The 19,972-nt window shown below is 48.1% G+C and overlaps 1 protein-coding gene across 1 annotated transcript in view; it reads right to left on the bottom strand.

Moving 5' to 3' along the window:
* Window positions 1-19,972, bottom strand: part of LOC133361814 (visual system homeobox 2-like) — a 39,593-nt gene that overhangs the window by 1,605 nt on the left and 18,016 nt on the right. Inside the window, exons 4-6 of the mRNA XM_061580809.1 lie at window positions 6,686-6,866; window positions 4,090-4,316; window positions 3,302-3,529 (exon numbers count right to left, since the gene is read on the bottom strand). Coding sequence (XP_061436793.1) covers window positions 3,302-3,529; window positions 4,090-4,316; window positions 6,686-6,866 — 636 coding nt within the window. The remainder of the gene's footprint in view (window positions 1-3,301; window positions 3,530-4,089; window positions 4,317-6,685; window positions 6,867-19,972) is intronic.

The raw sequence follows: 19,972 nt of genomic DNA, 5'->3' as shown, positions 1-19,972 counted from the left end.
AAACGATGCGAATGTGAAACGATGCGAGGGTGGCGCGAAAATCTTTCGATCATTGGCGGCGAGAAGTGAGCGTGGAGGGGAGCGGTGGCGCAGTGATTAGCACACGGCACTATGAAGCTGGCCAGATAAGTTGAATTCCCTGCAATGGCGAATATCAGTGGCGAGTGATCTCGAAACCGGTCCTAGTCCCCACAGGGCTGTACATTTCTAGCATCATCACCAGAATCAGAATATGTATTTATACTGGAGGAATCCGATGAGCCATGAAGCTCTTTTACAGTGATAATACATTATATTACATTATATCATTACCATCGTTAAGTCGTAATCCATTGAAATAAGAAACGGGGGTTGTCCATAATGAGCTCAACTTGGAATGTACCGGTTTGTCTGCGTTTCGTATCAAATGTCTCAACTCGCAACCCCAGCGATGAAGAGAGGCGAGTGTTGGTGGATCAGCCAGAGATACAGGGGGCGCCACGGTGGCTGGGAGATGTTAACTACCTCGCCTGGTATGGAGGAGGTCGTGGGTTCGATCCCGACCTTGACGCCTGTTGCTGTATATTTGGAGTTTGCGTGTCTCTCTCTGATCATCATCACGGTGGCTAGGAGATGTTAACTACCTCGCCTGGTATGAAGGAGGTCGTGGGTTCGATCCCGACCCTGACGCCTGCTGCTGTATATTTGGACTTTGCGTGTCTCTCTCCCCGTGGTCGCGTGGATTTTTATCCGGGTCTTCCGTTTTTTTCCCCTACACATTTAAAAACATGCGGTTCAGAGTATAAGGGCTGCATCTAAATAGCCACGTGATACGACACTTCGTTGAGCTATCACTTGTGGCCAGGTCGCTTTCGAAAAAGAACTACGCAGCTCAGTGGGGCCTTACCTGGTTAAACAAAACATGGTTTCGTTTGGATTTGTGAAATTCCCTCCAAAAAAAACCACACAAAGTGGGTTGCGTTCATGGATCTAGTCTCTATATCGTGGCATCAACATCGTGGCATCCCGTCGCATGTACGCGCACACTCGTTTTCTCCTGATTCTTCACATCGCTGCCACAGAGCGTGACGTCAAAAGCACTCATTAAAAGAGACAATTAAACAATTGATTAAGACGTCTCCATGCAGCCGGAAAGACTTACCCCGGGTTTATAATTATGAGTGGCATTTTACCAGTCGCACGGGATGCGAGTGAAACCGCGTCACCTCTCTTCAACGTTTCGCACACACACACACACTGATGAATATCCTGCACCAGTGCTTCTGCACCTGCCTGGACTGCCGCCTTGCACCCCGTTTGGTTCGCAATCGTCAAAAACAAAAAAATGCACGGTGTTAATGAATACATATGTTTGATGCAACGAAATAGTTGTACTTAAGGGCCGTCCATAAATGACGTCACGCGATTTTGGACGATTTTTGACCCCCCCCCCCCTTCGTCACACGGCGTCACAAAAAGTCAGACCCCCCCTAAAATATGACGTCACAAAGCTCTGCCCCCCCCCAAAAATATAAAACATGCTTCAAATATCTTTAAACTATTGTCATTGTAGTGCGTATTTAATGTGGCGCTGCACTCTGATGTTGTAGGAGAAAATATTTATTAAAAAGTCTATTTAATGAAGTAGAACGTGTTGTCTATATTTATTTAAAGTTGCGCATTTTGATGTAACGTCACATTTCTCAACCCCCCTCCCCCCACATCGTCACAAATGTCTGACCCCCCACCCCCTAGGTGCGTGACGTCATTTAGGGACGGCCCCTTACTGCATTTGTGTTTCGCTGATTTACCTTTTTAAAAAAGATCTGGTCACGTCTCTCGCACCCCCAGGGGGTGCGTGCACCCCAGTTTAAGAGCCACTGTTCGACACGCACTGTGCTGCTAGAGACGTTGTCGATAAAACGATGGCTGGATTAATCACGTGATAAACACAACGATATCATTAACAACAACAACAACAACAAAAATCAACTCCGTCGACAAAACATCACGCGTGATCTTAATTTCGAGAACATTTTCTCACATCACCCATTGATAGCGCACGATCTTTGAATCCAAGTTAACAACCCTACAAATACTATGGGAACCTCATTTGCCAGTAAAAATATGATAATTGTTTTTTTACCCTTTTATCTGGCAACAAAACTGACACCTTTTTACAAGGAGTCATGTTTGCATAGACCGCAATACCTGCAGTCATAATACAAACAAAAGAACATAACTCTGAAAATGTATGCACTGTCCCGGGTGTGGACCAATCAACTTCAAGGACAGTGCACATTATCAGAGTTATGTTCTTTTGTTTGTATTATGACTGCAGGTATTGCAGTCTATGCAAACATGACTCCTTGTAAAAAGGTGTCAGTTTTGTTGCCAGATAGAAGGGTAAAAAAACCAATAACCCTACAAATACTTTCACGGGAGACAGCCTTGGGAAAATACAACAATACATCGAAGGCTTGAGCAGCGAGGTGGCCAGACGGTGGCAGTAGAGCAAGCGGATTCTTGAATGCATCTGTGCGGAGTTTTTGAGAGTATCACCCCCCCACCTCCCACCCCCGCACCTTTGTGTGTGTGTGGTGGACTTTGTTGGGTTTCCTCCCGCACGAAGCCAGACGCTCATGAACAACGCAGTTGGACAAACTCCAAAATGTGGTAGGGGGCCCCCTCTTGGAAAACGAGCATAGAGATGCTCTGTGAGCCTCTTCATTGGTCCTTACATAAAGGACGTTGTTATTTAATCTATCATTGTTATTCTTTTTACAATAAAACGGCATCACGTTATTAATGAACAATGTTACGTGTGTTCTTACATTCCACGCACAATGCAATGTTTACATCTTCCGCAAGCCGTCTTAAACACACACGTATATTATATGTATAATACATAAAGAACTGAATACAGCACACACACATATATATAAGATACGTCACACACACACATATATAAACACAAACAACTTCGCGAATTAATCGATTGGTTAGTGCCGGTGCACGGGACTGTTTCTCGCTCATGTTGTCGATTTCATTGACAACTCGTGGATGTTGTGAATGACAATGCCACCGATCTTACCATCACACTCGTCTCACCCCCCCCCCCCCCAAACGAGTCCAACGTTCCTACCAACGTCAACCCCCGACCTCGTTCACACGAGTTCGACTCGCGACCCGGGCGAGACGGCTGAGTCTGTGACCGCCTCCGGAGATGAGTCGACCCTTGCCTCGGACGCCGGGCTGACTGTGGGAGACTCAGGCCCTTGCAAGCATCCGGCGTGTGCGGTGCGTTCGCCGCTGTCCGCACGTCCACCACGGTCGTCCTCTCGTGCGAAGCTCTCTTGCCGCTCGTCGCCGTGACGATGGACTCGTCCGCCACCTCGTGCTCCATCTCCACCACTGGGTCCACCACCACGTTTCCCTCTCGAACTATAATCACCTCGTCCACCACCGCCACCACCATCGCTCTCTCCTCGTCCCTCGCGATCATCACCGAGTCCACCACCACTCTCTGCACGTCTCCCATTTTCATCACCTAGTCCACCAAACGCACCGTCTCCTCTCCCACTATGATCATCATCATCCTCCTCCTCATCATCATCCTCATCATCACGTAAACCACCACCACCGCTCTCCCTTCGTCCACCAGCTTCACCATCCCCACGGCCACTCCCACCGCTCTCTCCTCGTCCGCCCTGATAATCACCCCGTCGACCGGCACCCCCTCCTCGCCCTCCTCTCCCACTCCGATCGTCATCTCCTCCACCACCACCAACGCCATCATCACCACCACCACCACCGTCACCATCCCCCGGGCCACCACCGCCGCTCTCTCCCCGTCCACCCTGATCGTCCACTCCACGTCCACCTCTCTCCACGCCTCCACCCTCGTCTCCGCGTCGCTGCACGCGAGCGCTGTGCTCCACGGCGCGCGCCCGAAGCGCGGCGATGCTGCTCTCCCTCCTCTCCTCGCGTCTCCACCTCTCGTCGCCCTCTCGCCTCGGCACAGCCGGGCTCGGGGTGTCCCCTCGCTCCCCTCGCTCCCCACGGTCCCCTCGCTCGTCTCTCTCCTCGCCACCGCCACCACCGCCGGGCCCTCTGCCGCTCCTCCCCTTGGGGTGCTGATGCTGATGCTGGTGGTGGTGGCGACGCGGGTCGCCATCCGATCTCGCCTACCGCTGCCATCGCCGCCGCCGCCGCCGCCACCACGGAGTGAGACGGGGGGGGGCCCCGGGCGTCGCAGGGCTCTCCCGGGGGGCTCGGGACCCCGTCACGCGCCACCTCGTATTTGCTGACCCCCTCCATGGATTTCCTGTGCATGGCTACACCACGAGCCGCGCGCCGCGGGGAGCGGGGCGTTAGTCCGGACCGGGACTCGAAACCGCGGTACCCTAAAAAACGTCGGCGACGACACTGGTGGAATTTTGCCACCCGAGATTTTGTTTTTATTATTTCGTTCGCAGGCCCCTCTGAGTCCACGTGTCGACCCATGGAGCTGCGTGTTACATTGCAGCGTGGCTTACGCATGAGCATAACGTTAATGTCGTGCAAGGAGAGAGCCAGTCGTATTTACACGTTTGTTTATGGAGGGAAGCCTCACTGAGGCTCGTTACTCCTTTTCAGGAGGGTACGCGTGCACCCCTGCGGTCATTTGCGGTGTGGTCACGCGGGGTTACGAAGTTCTTAGATAAGCCACTCTGCTGCCAGATCCAAGCTTCAATACGGGCTCATCTCCACTCACTCACTCAATACTCACCCACTCACTCATCCACTCACTCACATACTCACCCACTCACTCATCCACTCACTCACATACTCATCCACTCACTCATCCACTCACTCACTCACATACTCATCCACTCACTCATATACTCACCCACTCACGCACCCACTCACTTATCCATTCACTCACTCACATACTCACCCACTCACTCATCCACTCACTCACTCACTCACATACTCACCCACTCACTCACCCACTCACTCACATACTCACCACTTACTCATCCACTCACTCACTCACTCACATACTCACTCACTCATCCACTCACTCACATATTCACCCACTCACTCATCCACTCACTCACATACCCACTCACTCATCCACTCACTCACATACTCACCCACTTACTCATCCACTCACTCATCCACTGACTCATCCACTCACTCACATACTCACCCACTCACTCATCCACTCACTCACATACTCACCCACTCACTCATCCACTCACTCACATACTCACCCACTCACTCATCCACTCACTCATCCACTCACTCACATACTCACCCACTCACTCATCCACTCACTCACATACTCACCCACGCACTCACTCATCTACTCATTCACTCACTCACATACTCACCCACTCACGCATCCACTCACTCTGTACTTCTATTCCTCTCCGTGTCTGTGCCCCTACGCTAAGGACTCTGTGTACATTGACCGCGATGCATTTCTCAATGGGCGTTGAGCGACCCGGCAAATATTTGAGGATTGTTTCTAATTCTCGCGGTGTCTTCAGTTTTTAACAGGCGAATGAATAAACAAAATCCGGAGGTGTTATCTTGAAATTAAACACACTTGAATTTGAGTGGTGACATCCTAATGTTCACACGTATGCAAAAAAAAAAACATTTCACTTATAATTTTAATGTAGAAAATTGGATGGAATAAAAAAAAACATCTTTGTGATTCTCTCACTAAATGACCCAAAAATAATAATCTTATTTTTGTTTTTGCTGTTGTTTTTCGCTCGAGTAAGTTTAGTTTATAATGTGTGGCCACTGCGCATGCGCGTGTGATGATGGTGATGATGTCATTGTCACGTGCGCAGGCGTCACAAAGGGCACGTGGTCCCGCGTGCGATTATTAGCGAATGTCGACGGCGGCAGCGACGGTGGATGTTGAATCTGCTTAATTGTTTTTTGCTGGCGAAAGGTCTGTTTATCGTGTAAAACGAAAGGGTAAAACAAAACAAAAATATTAGTTGTTACCAGTACAAGTATGTCATTAAAAACTAGTAATAATGCATCTTATTATAATTGTATTCTTATTTATATAGTACTTTAGATCAATACACGTCTTTTTATTAATTTTAGCGTATTCATTTGTTATTTAGCCTTTTAGCTTCCTGTGTAAAATAATGGCAATACATCCCAAGTTCGTTATACCTTGAAGCTTCTCTGTTTGTAATCGAATAAACGCATATCGCGGAATTACCGCAAGCACTTTTTGCATCTCTATATTCTTGTGTATTGTCGGGGTGTGGGTAGGGACATCATCTGAACGATTCAACCTGCCCTGGTACTTTGTGCGTGCGTGCGTGTGTGTGCGCATGCGTGTGTGCGTGTGTGTGTGCGCGTGCGTGTGTGCGTGTGTGTGTGAGCGGTGGTGTAGCGGTTAGCGTGCTGCGCTATGAACCTGGCGACCCGGGTTCGATTCCCGCTCACGGCTAACACCAGTGACGATTATCTGAACCGGTCCTGGGTCTCACCTAGGTCGACTCAGCCTTGTGTGTAAACATCGCCACTGGGGAGACAAAGGCGGTCGGGCGTGTTGCTGGCCACCCACCCCCTCGTTCGTGTACCGTTCCGGCCTTCATAGGTACTCGCTAACAGCACTTGCCCCTACAGACTGTTAAGGCTATACGGAGGGTCTTTGTCTTTGTGTGTGTGTGGCACGGTCACCCACCTAGCAGCCAGGGCGCGCACGAGTCCATGACCCCGTCCTTGGCGGAGTGCAGGATCGACTCCGGGAGGGGAATGGAGTGTCTCACCATGGCGCCGTACAGGCCGTACTCGGCCATGACGCTACTGCGGCCCCAGCACTTCTCTCGCTTGCGCCACTTGGCCCGGCGGTTCTGGAACCACACCTGGCGCGACGTTTTATTGGTCAACACACTTGTTGTGGCATAAGGTAATAATAATAATAGTTCAATTTGTAACGCGCGCAAAATTTGCAGACGTAGTGGCCTGAATGTAATTTTGGGGTGCTGATTCCAAATCTGGCGTCAGTTTTTGTCTATCACATTAGGTTTTTGAGATATCAAATATTGCATTTTCAATAAAAACTGCGGAAGAAAAATATTAAGTAAATGTGGATATCTACATAAAATGATATTATAAACACACTATCCTAAAAATACAGCACCATATTTTAACATATGAAGCAGTCACTGACTCGCAACAACTTGCAATCATAAGTGACGTAGTTAATTTCGGGTGAAATCAATGAAAATGGGGTATGCCGATAGCATAAAAATGAGATGTGATAGAGCAAATCTGAGATCAGATTTGGAATCAGCACCCTGAAATTAGTCTAAAACAGCTGCAAATGTCCAGGCCAGAAAAACACAGTTTTTTTTGTTGACCAGTGTTATTATTATTATGTACATTATTACGTATTGTTGTAATCATTATATTTTTTATCATAAATGTTATCAACATTTTTCTAATATCATTAGAATCGTTGTTATATCATCATTATCTAGATTTGAAGCTTTCGTGACTGCAGGAATCCATACTCTTTGGTTCTTTCGGTAAAGTCACGTAGGTATAAAATAAAATAAATAACGATGTTTCGGGCGCAACACAAGCAACCATCATCAGGTGGGAAAACCACAGCAAGAAAAAAAGAAATCAAATTCTTGCTGTGTATAATTATCATCATTATTATCATGATTATATCATTATGTACATTATTACGTGTTATATTTTTACGTTATGAAGATTTCTTATATTATTATAATTATCATTATTTGCATCATCATTATATCATCATCATCATGATTATTACGCACACTATTATGTACGACTGTTACTGATCGAGATCCCTCCTCCGATGAGCATAGTTGGCTACGTACGGTGCGAAAGAAGTTCAACAATGCAACGTTTTTCTCAATATCCGCCTGTACTCGGAGCACTAAAACCAATCTGCTCGCTTATTTTTTTTGTATAGCAATAATACAAATGGCAGGAGAATATGCATTGTGAGATATTAGTGTCAATACATCATACCTCAATACATCATAGCTGTCAACCCGTACGGTTTACCCCGTATTCCTGTACAGGGAAATTGAGTTTTCAGGTGCATACGGCGTACGACCGTTTCAATTCGAGCACAAACCAATGATTTTGTCTATTTGTGTTTCTCCCTTGTGATGGAACTTTATAGGATGAACGTTGAGATTTCTAAGGGCACGGGGTGACCAGTAAGTTCTGAATTGTTGTGTAATAAGGTAGAGGACTGATGAGGGGTTGACAGGTTTGATATATTCTGCATTTTTCTTGGTCCTTTCGGTAAAGTCACAGGGTCCTCATTAGGACGCTGTCTTTCCGACAGCTCTGTTCTTCACCTAAGGACGGCTGCTTGCGTTGTGGCCGAAACGTCGTGAGAATTGTATTTGTATTATATTTAATTTTTATTATTTTATTATTTCCCTTCTACGTGACTTTACCGAAAGAACCAAGAATATGAATCTCTACAGTCACGAAAGCTTTAAATCTAAATCTAATATCCTACATTCTCGAGGATTTCAAACGACAGTATTCGATTTCAACGAAATCATCATAAATGGGTGGACAGAGCCCGCTGCTGTACTGCCATCTGCTGGTCATGTCACGTTGTCCGTGCGACGGGGTTTTTATGGCGCCGTTAAGGTGAACGTGCACACGTGCAAGTGAAGGATAGTCGAAATGCCCCAGTCTGGAGAGGGCAAGCAACTCGCAAGTTCGGGACAAACACAAACATGCACACGGTATCGTCGTCAATCATCAGCAACGATCTATCCACTGATGGATGAATGCCTACACAGCGTCGCGCCCACCGTGATACGCGCAAAATAACAAGAGCAAATTCTAGATTTGAAGCTTTCGTGACTGCAAGGATTCATATTCTTAGGTTTTTTCGGTAAAGTCACGTAGGTAAAAACATTAAAATTAATAAAAGTAAAATAAATAAAAAATCACGACGTTTCGGAGGCAACACAAGCCTCCGTCTTCATGTGGAACCGTCACAGCCACGACAGCTGTATCAAGTAAATGAGAGATTGCAGGAGCTACCACTCCGTTTATATAATGGTTGGAGAGGGGGGAAGGGCCAAGTACAGCACACTTTTTATTCATATGGTAGGGTGAGGCTAAAGAGGGTGAACCTTTGTTATGGTTTGTGACAACTAAACATGGTGAACATGTTTACCATGTTCACCTTGTGTTGCCTCCGAAACGTCGTGATTTTTATTTTATTTTACTTTTATTAATTTTAATTTTTTACCTACGTGACTTTACCGAAAAAACCGAAGAAAACAAGAGCAAAACTAGACACATTCGTCAATAACACTGCATGTGGAAACATTTATTATAGGCGATGTTTCGAGCAGATTCGGGTGGATAAGAAGTGTTGGAGACTGATAAGAATTAAATTTTACGAGAGATGTTTGTGTGTTTGTTTGAGAGTCGAGTCTTCCTTTGACCGGGGTCGAATTCCCCCACGAAATCAAACGAATGGCAATGAATGAAGATAGAGGCGGGCTTCGTTAACGGCTTGGCCAATGGGTCCCTTGGCTTGGAATTCTACTCAATCAAATAAATCAATCAAATAAATCATTTAAATCAATCAAAGCTCATCAGACGTCCGTTTCCTCTGACGCGTTTTCGGAACGCATTGAATGTGTTGTCTCCGTGACGAACTGGGCACCGCGTGGAGGGCGGATCATGCCAATCTTCTTATCGTATCATCAACGCGCGTTTAACAACAACATTTACACAAGCAAGTCAACCGCCATCGACACATTTCAGCCAATTGATATTTTGTTGTGTGGATATTTATAAAGCTAAATTACACAATTATGTTACTACTTGGATGGTGATGATGATGATGAATATTACTGTGTTGGGTTTATTTTGAATTATGAATTATAGTTCGCTGATGAGTCCTTTTTAGGACGAAACTAGCCCACTGTAATTCGGAATTAGAATATTTTTTTATACTGGAGGAATCCGATGAGCCATGAAGCTCTTTTTCGCAGATGTCCAGTTGTCTATCACTGCATCACTACTGCCACATTGTCACATTTGCTGAACTTTACTGTGCTGACGATCTAAAACTAGAGGACCACAATGCAGTTCTTCAGGAAATGCTGATCAAATCTAGATTGAAATGCTGATCGTTTTTGCATAAAACACAGAGGCTGTGTGCTTTTTTACACGCGACTCTGTGTTGTCGAGCTCCCTATCATAATATCCTTGAGATAATAATATTGATATTTTAGCATGGGATACCATTTTGAAACGATAATGCTGCAGCCACGGTGGCGAGATGTTAACTACCTCGCCTGGTATACACGGATGCTCGTGGGTTCGATTCCGACCCCGGCGCCTGCTGTATATTTGGAGCTTGCACGCTCTCCCCGTGGTCGCGTGGATTTTTCTCCGGGTCATCCGGTTTTCCCCTCCACATGTAGAAACGTGCGTTTCGAGTATTTGGCTGAGCTATCATTTGTGGTAAAAGAAAAAAATAATTTAGTTTTAGTTTAATTTGTTGCTGACGCTGCTGATAATGACGATATTGTATGTACGTTAAGGTACACACACTAATAGCAACAACAACAACAACACAAATGTAATAATAATGTTGGTATTACATGCGTCGTTCACTGCAAACATGTGGGGGGGGGCAGGTGGTCTCGCGGTTAACGTGCTTCGCTAGGAACCCGGCGACCAATTCCTGCTGACGGCCAACACTGGTGGCGATTATCTGAACCGGTCCTGGGCCTCGCCTAGATCGACTCAGACTCAAATGAGTGCCTGGTGCGGTGCGGTTTTTAAAGATCGCCACGAGGGAAACAAAGGCGGCCGGGCGTGGTTTTGGCCACCCACCCTCTCGTGTGCCGTGCCGGCCTTCATAGGTGCTCGCTAACAGCACTTGCCCCGACAGTCTGTTAGGGCTATACGGGGGGTCTTTGTTTATTCTCACTGAAAAAATACTGTTTTGAGATTATGATATTCGGAGCTATAGATCAGGCCGCCGCTGTTGCCGCTGATGTATACAAAGAATAACATGAATATATAATGAAACCTACATCACTCTGATTAATGCACTAATCTCACCACGGCACGCCCACAAAGAGACCAGCCACTCATTCCACACATCCACAGCAGACACACACGCACGCATGCACACATACACACTGCACCCACCACAGAGACAAATACCCCCCCCCCCCCACACACCACACGGATGGCATGTAACCGACTGTTGGGGTAAGTGCTGTTTGCGAGCACCTATGAAGAAGGCCTGCTCTGCACAACAAGGAAGCGGGTGGCCAACACCACTCCCGGCCGCCTTTGTCTCCCCAGGTACTGATGGGTTGTGTTTTAACACACCACCGGCTCAAGTACTCATTTAAGGCTGAATCGACCCAGGACACACACACACCATTCACCCACCACGAACACAGAGCACACAAGTCACCAATCACAAAAGACAAAGATCCCCCATATAGCCTTTTAACAAACTGTTGTTAGGGCAAATGCTGTTTGCGAGTAGCACCTATGAAGGCCGGCACGGTGCACGAGTGGGTGGGTGACACACGAGTGGGTGAGCGTGTGGGTGACGCACGGGTGGGTGTGTGGGTGACACACGAGAGGGTGAGTGTGTGGGTGACACACGAGTGGGTGAGCGTGTGGGTGACGCACGGGTGGGTGTGTGGGTGACACACGAGAGGGTGAGTGTGTGGGTGACACACGAGTGGGTGAGTGTGTGGGTGACGCACGGGTGGGTGAGTGGCTGGGTGACGCACTCACTCACACACAGAGTCACCCACGGCTCGCACAATTGACCCTCGGCGCTGTACTCCCCGTGTGGGGCACGTGGCTGACTCGACCCCCAAATTATTATTTTTATTCTAATTGAAAAAAAAGGTCTTCAGAGACGGGAAACAGATTGGCATAGCCACAGATGGCAACGCGCTGGCTTCGGCAAACCGAGGTGGGAGGGAGGGAGGTGGGAGGGAGCCACAGGGGAGGCATTGACAGGCGACGCGAGACGCCGCTGATGGGGGCTGAGGGATTGGAGTTATGGGCGACGGTGGTGGTGGCAGGTGTCTGCGCCCTGGATGTCGACCGCGATGATTGTCGCTGCTGTTGCTGCTGCTGACCACGAAGATTGCCAACGCGGTCATTTAGTATTCGATACGGTGTTGATTAAGAACCACCGGTTCCTGTTACGATGATGATGATTACTGCTGATGTTGATAATGGAACACGAGGTAATTATAGTAATGCTGCTGTTTGATAATGATGATGATGGAGAAGATCTTGATTTGAAGCTTTCGTGACTGCAGGAATCCATACTCTTTGGTTCTTTCGGTAAAGTCACGTAGGTAGAAAATAAAATACAATTTATTTTGTACCTACGTTCTTTCGGTAAAGTCACGTAGGTAGAAAATACATTTTATTTTATATAATTTTATTTTATATAAATGTTATTTTATTTTATACCTACGTGACTTTACCGAAAGAACTAAAGAGGATGGAGAAGATGATGTTCTATGGAGCTACACAAAACTATATTTACGTTGCTGCTGAGAATGATCGTTAGAGTTGTGTAGCTGCTGCTGCTGATGCAGATGATGTTCCTGCTGCTGCTTCTTAGTCTCTTACTGTCGCTGCTGCAGCCGCTTGCTGATGATGATACTGCAGCCGCTTGCTGATGATGATACTGCAGCCGCTTGCTGATGAAGATACTGAAGCCGCTTGCTGATGATGATATGCAGCCGCTTGCTGATGACGATACTGCAGCCGCTTGCTGATGATGATACTGCAGCTGGCTGGAGGAGTGCAGCAAGATTATGGGCAGCAGCAGCAGTCGCCGCCGCCTTTTCCCCGCTCGGTTGCTCTCGGAAAGCGCAAGAGGTGGAAAGGAAGAAAAAAAAATTAATTTGCCTTCAAATCAATGGAGCGGTGTTGGACGGCGGCGTGGCAATTACCACGGGAAATTACCGCGGGCACACACGGAGTGGGGGTGCAGTGGGTGGGGGGCTGCTGTTCGGGGGGTAGGGGGGGGGTCGTCGTGAGAGAGCAGAGGAGCGGCGGTGCAGCGGTTAGCGCCGCGCCGCGCTACGAACCCGCCGGCCCGAGTTCGATTCACGCTCACGGCCAACACCGGTGACGATTGTCTGAACCAGTCGTGGGCCTCGCCTAGGTCGACTCGGCCTCAAATGACGATCTGGGGCGATGTGTAACAAAAAAAAACATTGCATCTATGGATACAAAGGTGTCCGGGAGTGGTTTCGGCCACCCACCAAATTGTGTACGGTGACGGCCTTCATCGGTGCTACTCGCTCACAGAATTTGCCATCACAGTCTAAGGCTATAAGGTTTTTTTTTGTACGCGTATGATCACGGAAAACACCAATGACGATTATCTGAACCGGTCCTGGGCGTCCCCTGGGTCGGCTCAGCCTCAAATGATTACCTGGTGCGGTGTGCACAACACATCGCTACTCGGGAGACAAAGGCGGCCGGGCGTGGTGTTGGCCACTCACCCCATCGTGTGCCGTGCCGGCCTTCATAGGTGCTCGCTAACAGCACTTGCCCCAACAGTCTGCTGAGGCTATACGGGGGATCTTTGTCTTCGTATTGAGGGAGTGAGAGAATTGCTCCCCATCACCACCACCACCACTGTAACTCTGCCACCCCAACCACTCCTCCCATCCTTTGGGGCCGTCCATAAATGACGTCACGCGATTTTGGAGGATTTTTGCCCCCCCCCCTCGTCAAACGGCGTCACAAAAAGTCAGACCCCCCCTCAAATATGACGTCACAAAGCTCTGCCCCCCCCCCCCAACCATATTTACATTTTGAAAATAAAACATGCTTCAAATCGCTTTAAATTATTGTCATTGTAGTGCGCATTGAATGTGGCGCTGCACTCCGATGTTGTAGGAGTGTTGTTATAACGATTAGTGTTGTTATAACGATTCTATATTTATTTAAAGTTGTGAATTTTGATGTGGCGTCACATTTCTCACCCCCACCCCCTCGTCACACATCGTCACAAATGTCTGACCCCACCCCCCCTAGGTGCGTGACGTCATTTATGGACGGCCCCTTAACAGCCACTCAACGCAACCAACAGCTTCTACCCCCCTCTCCTCCTCCCTCAAACAAAGATGCTTCATTTCATACTGAATATTCTCCCCCCCCTGGTGGAAGGTGGTCTGGAGCAGGCGGCACGTGACTCGTAGTCGCGGCCGTGTGAGCGAGGGGTATGCTCGACGTGGTGTGCCGCGTGAGAAAAATAAAATATCTTAATCACCCCACCCCCCCCTCTACTTTGCGCAAGAGCGCAGAAGCGTGGTCACCACATCTACGCGTCTGTATATAAGGAACGAAACGGGAGGATTTCTCCACGAATCTGGCTGTCGCCTGATGAAGCTGGTTGTAATTACTGGCGAAACGTCGTGCTCAGATTGTCAATGTTGTGGCTTGGCTCTCCAACACACTGGTTAGTGCTGTACTAGTACACTACACTATACACTACACTATACACTAGTGCTGTACTAGTACACTACACTATACACTACTATACACTAGTGCTGTACTAGTACACTACACTATACACTACTATACACTAGTGCTGTACTAGTATACTACACTATACACTACACTATACACTAGTGCTGTACTAGTATACTACACTATACACTACTATACACTAGTGCTGTACTAGTATACTACACTATACACTACACACTACTATACACTAGTACTGTACTAGTACACTACACTATACACTACACTACGATACATTAGTGCTGTGCTAGTGACGAATTGGCCACGTTCTGTTTACGTGACAACCCTCACTAGTTGGCTGTGTCGGGTGGTGGCGGGTTTTAACGACACAACATTTATATATTTACGCGATCTAACCCACCACCACCCCCCCACAAAAAAAAAAACCTCTATTATGAATACACACATAAATATTTCGTGTCCCAGAACCCGGACTCTAAATAGCCTTTCGAAATACGTTTGAGCTAAGTGATGTTAGCGAGCAACCTATTAGGGCCGCTCCACCAAGGTCCCCGTTCGAATGTCGAAGGCGTCGACCCCCCCGTGGCAAGCCCAGCACCGGGTGAGGCATCTTCACCCGCCGCTCGCAATCGGCCGTGGCAGGGAATCGAACCGCAGACGCTTCGCGGTGACCTCCAAGGCACCGCCTGCGAGTTCGTGTCGATGAAGGCTCGTGGCGAGGGCTCGAGGGAGTTTGGGGGGATAGAGGAGTCTCATTTGCGAGAGTTGACCCCTGGGGTGGCTCGCGGCGATGACGAGCAAAGGCAGAGGAATAAAGAAATGAAACGACGGCGATGGGAGAAGATCCCCATCCCTCCCCCCCGGGGCGGGTACAGGGCACGCTGCTGCTGCTGGCGGCAGCACGAGTCTGTGTGTAGTCGCGTATGAGTGTTGCGTATAGTAATGTATAGTAGTGCAGTGTATAGTGTAGTGTATAGTAGTGCAGTGTATAGTATAGTAGTGTATAATGTAGTAGTGTATAGTAGTGTATAGTGTAGTAGTGTATAGTGTAGTAGTGTATAGTGTATAGTAGTGTATAGCAGAGGTGTGGACTCGAGTCATGTGACTTGGACTCGAGTCAGACTCGAGTCATGAATTTGATGACTTCAGACTCGACTTGGACTTGCATAACAATGACTTTGTCCCACCTCTGAGGTGTGGACTCGAGTCATGTGACTTGGACTCGAGTCAGACTCGAGTCATGAATTTGATGACTTCAGACTCGACTTGGACTTGCATAACAATGACTTTGTCCCACCTCTGGTGTATAGTGTAGTGTATAGTGTAATAGTGTAGTAGTGTATAGTATATATTGATGTATAGTAGTGTATAGTAGTGTATAGTAGTGTATATTGTATAGTAGTATATAGTGTAGTAGTGTATAATGCAGTGTATAGTGTAGTAGTGCTGGAGTCTGTGGCCAGGGAGAGGGAGGTGTGGACCGCCACTACTCAGGACGCTGCCGCCGCGACCCTCTCCAGGACACGCGGGCTGAGAAACGAGCGCAGGGACACAACATAAAAACCGTAACGGTGGTGGAGGAAACAGAAATCTGGACAAAAACAACCAACAACGAAAACACGAGAATCTCTCATCTTCACCGCGACCACTCGCACCCCCCCCCCTCCAGCACCCCGCCCCCCACCAGCACCCCCCCCCCCCACCAAGACCCCCCCCACCAACACCCCGCCCCCCACCAAGACCCCCCCCCCACCAACACCCCTCCCTCCCACCAGCACCCACCCCCCCTCCCACCAGCACCCCCCACCCCCACCCCCCACCACTAATTGCCGAAATGTCCCATTGCTTTGCGAGCGAGGGCGGCCTCCGGGGACCCAGCGCCTGTCACTGATTTAACTAATTATTTAACTAATTATTTAACTAATTATTTAACTAATTATTTAACTAATTAAAACGCGGGCACAAAGTGTTAATTTCCCAGTCAGGGCTGGGCCAGAGCGGAGATTGAAAAGACGAGGAGGGGATGGGGGGGTGTGGCGTGGGGTGGGGGAGTTGCTAGAGGGGGGTGAAAGAGGGGATTGTTTGGGGGTCAGGGGGAGTGGTGGTGCCTGTGGGGGTGGGGGGCTGGTGGGGGGGGGGGGTTGGTGGGGGGTTGGTGGGGGGCTGGTGGGGGGCAGGGGCTGGGGGGAGGAACCGCCCACTCGCGTCGTGGGACGCGTGGATGTACATTCGCAAACTCTGCAGACAGACACACGGACACATTGACACGTACAAGCACAGACACACACACATTGACACGTGCAAGCACACAGACACACGGACACATTGACACGTGCAAGCACACAGACACACGGACACATTGACACGTACAAGCACACAGACACACGGACACATTGACACGTACAAGCACACAGACACACGGACACATTGACATGTACAAGCACACAGACACACGGACACATTGACACGTGCAAGCACACAGACGCACGGACACATTGACCCGTACAAGCACACAGACACACGGGCACATTGACACGTACAAGCACAGACACACGGACACATTCACACGTGCAAGCAGACAGACACACGGACACATTGACACGTGCAAGCACACAGACGCACAGCCACATTGACACGTACAAGTACACAGACACACGGACACATTGACACGTACAAGCACACAGACGCACGCACACATTGACACGTGTAAGCACACAGACACACAGACACATTGACACGTACAAGAACACAGACACACGGACACATTGACACGTACAAGCACACAGACGCACGGACACATTGACACGTATAAGCACACAGACACACGGACACATTGACACGTACAAGCACACAGACACACGGACACATTGACACGTACAAGTACACAGACACACGGATACATTGACACGTGCAAGCACACAGACACACGGACACATTGACACGTACAAGTACACAGACACACGGATACATTGACACGTACAAGCACACAGACACACGGACACATTGACACGTACAAGTACACAGACACACGGACACATTGACACGTACAAGCACACAGACACACGGACACACACGCGCTGATACACGTGCGCGTTTATTTGCATGTACAAGAACACCGAGACAAAAAAACACACACACAAACACGAAGACATACGTACGCACACGCACACACACTTGCTACACGTAGATTTACACACGGTGATTGATTAATTAATTACGCGCTCAAAAATTAATCGCGTTCAGCGGTGGCGAAGCAGTTAGCACACTACGCAAAGAACACGGGGAATTGGAGTTCCATTTTGCGGCCACGGCTCACATCAGCGGCTCACATCAGCGGCGCATTTTATCTGAACGGGTCCGGGGGCTTTTCCCCGTTTCATCAACCCGCACCGTTCCGCGTTGGTGAAGTATGGTCAACGCAAAACCTCCGTTCGACCGACGCAGCATTGGAGAGGCGTTCATCCAGCAGTGGATTGACAGTGGGATGTATATTAATATTTACTATTCATGATTCAATGCAACAACAAAAAAGAACATCAAAGATCCCACAGCCTTTAACAGATTGTTGGGGCAAGTGCTTTTAGCGAGCAGCTATTTACAAAGACAAAGACTTCCCCGGATAGCCTTAACAGATTGTTGGGGCAAGTGCTGTTAGCGAGCACCTATGAAGGCCGGAATGGCACAAGAGGGGGTGGGTGGCCAGCACCACGCCCGACCGCCTTTGTCTCCCCAGTAGCGATGTTTACACACCGCACCAGGTACTCATTTGAGGTTGAGTCGACCTAGGGGAGGCCCAGGACCGGTTCAGATAATCGTCACTGGTGTTGGCCGTGAGCGGGAATCGAACTTGGGTCGCCAGGTTCGTAGCGCAGCGTTGCGCTAACCGCTAGACCACCGCTCCCCACACGGCTAACACTCACATACTGCACCTATATACATGCGCCACATGTATATATACACACCCGCGTTTGATGGCAGTACGCACTTACAGATAGCCTAACATGTGCACATCCCAATCTATTGAACGTAAAATAGACCTCATTGATTAAGATATGGATGTCATTAACAGCAGGGGCATTAGCACCCTCATATAATTACTCGGGAATCATTAAAACTGGGAGTAAAAAAAAAGCTATCATGCTAATTCAATGTCCCCTTCCGATAGCTTGAGTGCGCACGTTATATGCCTAATTAAAGAAAGAAATACGTTGCCGTGCGTTCGTAGTTTGATACATGTTCTTGAGATGTTATAATACTGGTAGGAACCACCTGGTTCCACCAGCCCACAGGGGATTATTGTGTCCGTCCGTGACTTTACCGAAAGAACCAAGAATATGAATCCCTGCAGTCACGAAAGCTTTGAATCAAAATTTAAAGGTTTTTGGGTTAGATCGCGTAACAATAAATGCGTCGTAACCCTCCACCACCCGACACAGACAATTTATTGACGGATTTGTCACGTAAACAAAAAGCTAATTAGTTACTACTTCAGCCCACCGGTGTGTTGGAGAGTAAATCCACAACATTTACAATTTGAGGACGACGTTTCGGGGCAAATCGTCCGATGATACTGGATGTAATTACCAGCGAAAGTCGATAACACAACGGTGGGCTGAAGCAGTAACTAAATGGCGTTTTATTTACGTGGCAAATTCTTTACTTATTGGCTGCGTCGGGTGGTGGAGGGTTACGACACATTTATTGTTCCGCGATCTCACCCTAAAACCTTTATTATGAATAATATGTTTCTAAAAGAGACACGAACCACGAGATTGCGACTGTGCCCGTGCCGAGCAGTAAACCCACGGTGGCCAACGGAGGAGGAGGAACAGCGAAACGACACGAACTCTCTCTCTCTGTGTGGGTGCTGAAGCCCTCTTGTACGTGGCCAGCAGCAGCAGCAACAGCAGCAGGAGCTCGGCATTGGTACCGAGCTCCTGAACAATAGTGCCATCATACTCAAGCATATAATTAATTGTACCATAAGGAGCATGGGGCTATAGTTTCACGGTGGACCCAGCAGCAAGCAGCAGCAGCAAGTGTAACAGTGGCTATTAACTCGATAACGTGTCGGTATAGATATATATGTACACACACAACGGGTGTGTAATAAACACAAAGACCGTTACAGCGCAAGACTTGCTTATATGTAAACACGCATTTTTATCAAAACATATTTAAAGGTTTTAAAGGGAGTAATATATAATAGGCGACGTTTGGGGCATTGCGCCTTCTTTATAGCAAAGTATATACACACAGTATACACACAGTATACACACAGTATACACACACAGTATATACACACACACAGTGTACACACACACAGTATACACACACACAGTATACACACAGTATACACACACAGTATACACACACAGTGTACACACACACAGTGTACACACACACAGTATACACACACAGTATATACACACACAGTATACAC

The sequence above is a fragment of the Lethenteron reissneri genome, chromosome 8, assembly GCF_015708825.2.
Source record: "Lethenteron reissneri isolate LAM-NWPU_2019-01 chromosome 8, ASM1570882v1, whole genome shotgun sequence".
NCBI lineage: Eukaryota > Metazoa > Chordata > Hyperoartia > Petromyzontiformes > Petromyzontidae > Lethenteron > Lethenteron reissneri.
The sequence above is the reverse complement of the archived record's forward strand: the minus strand, read 5'-3'. Positions and strand labels throughout refer to the sequence as shown.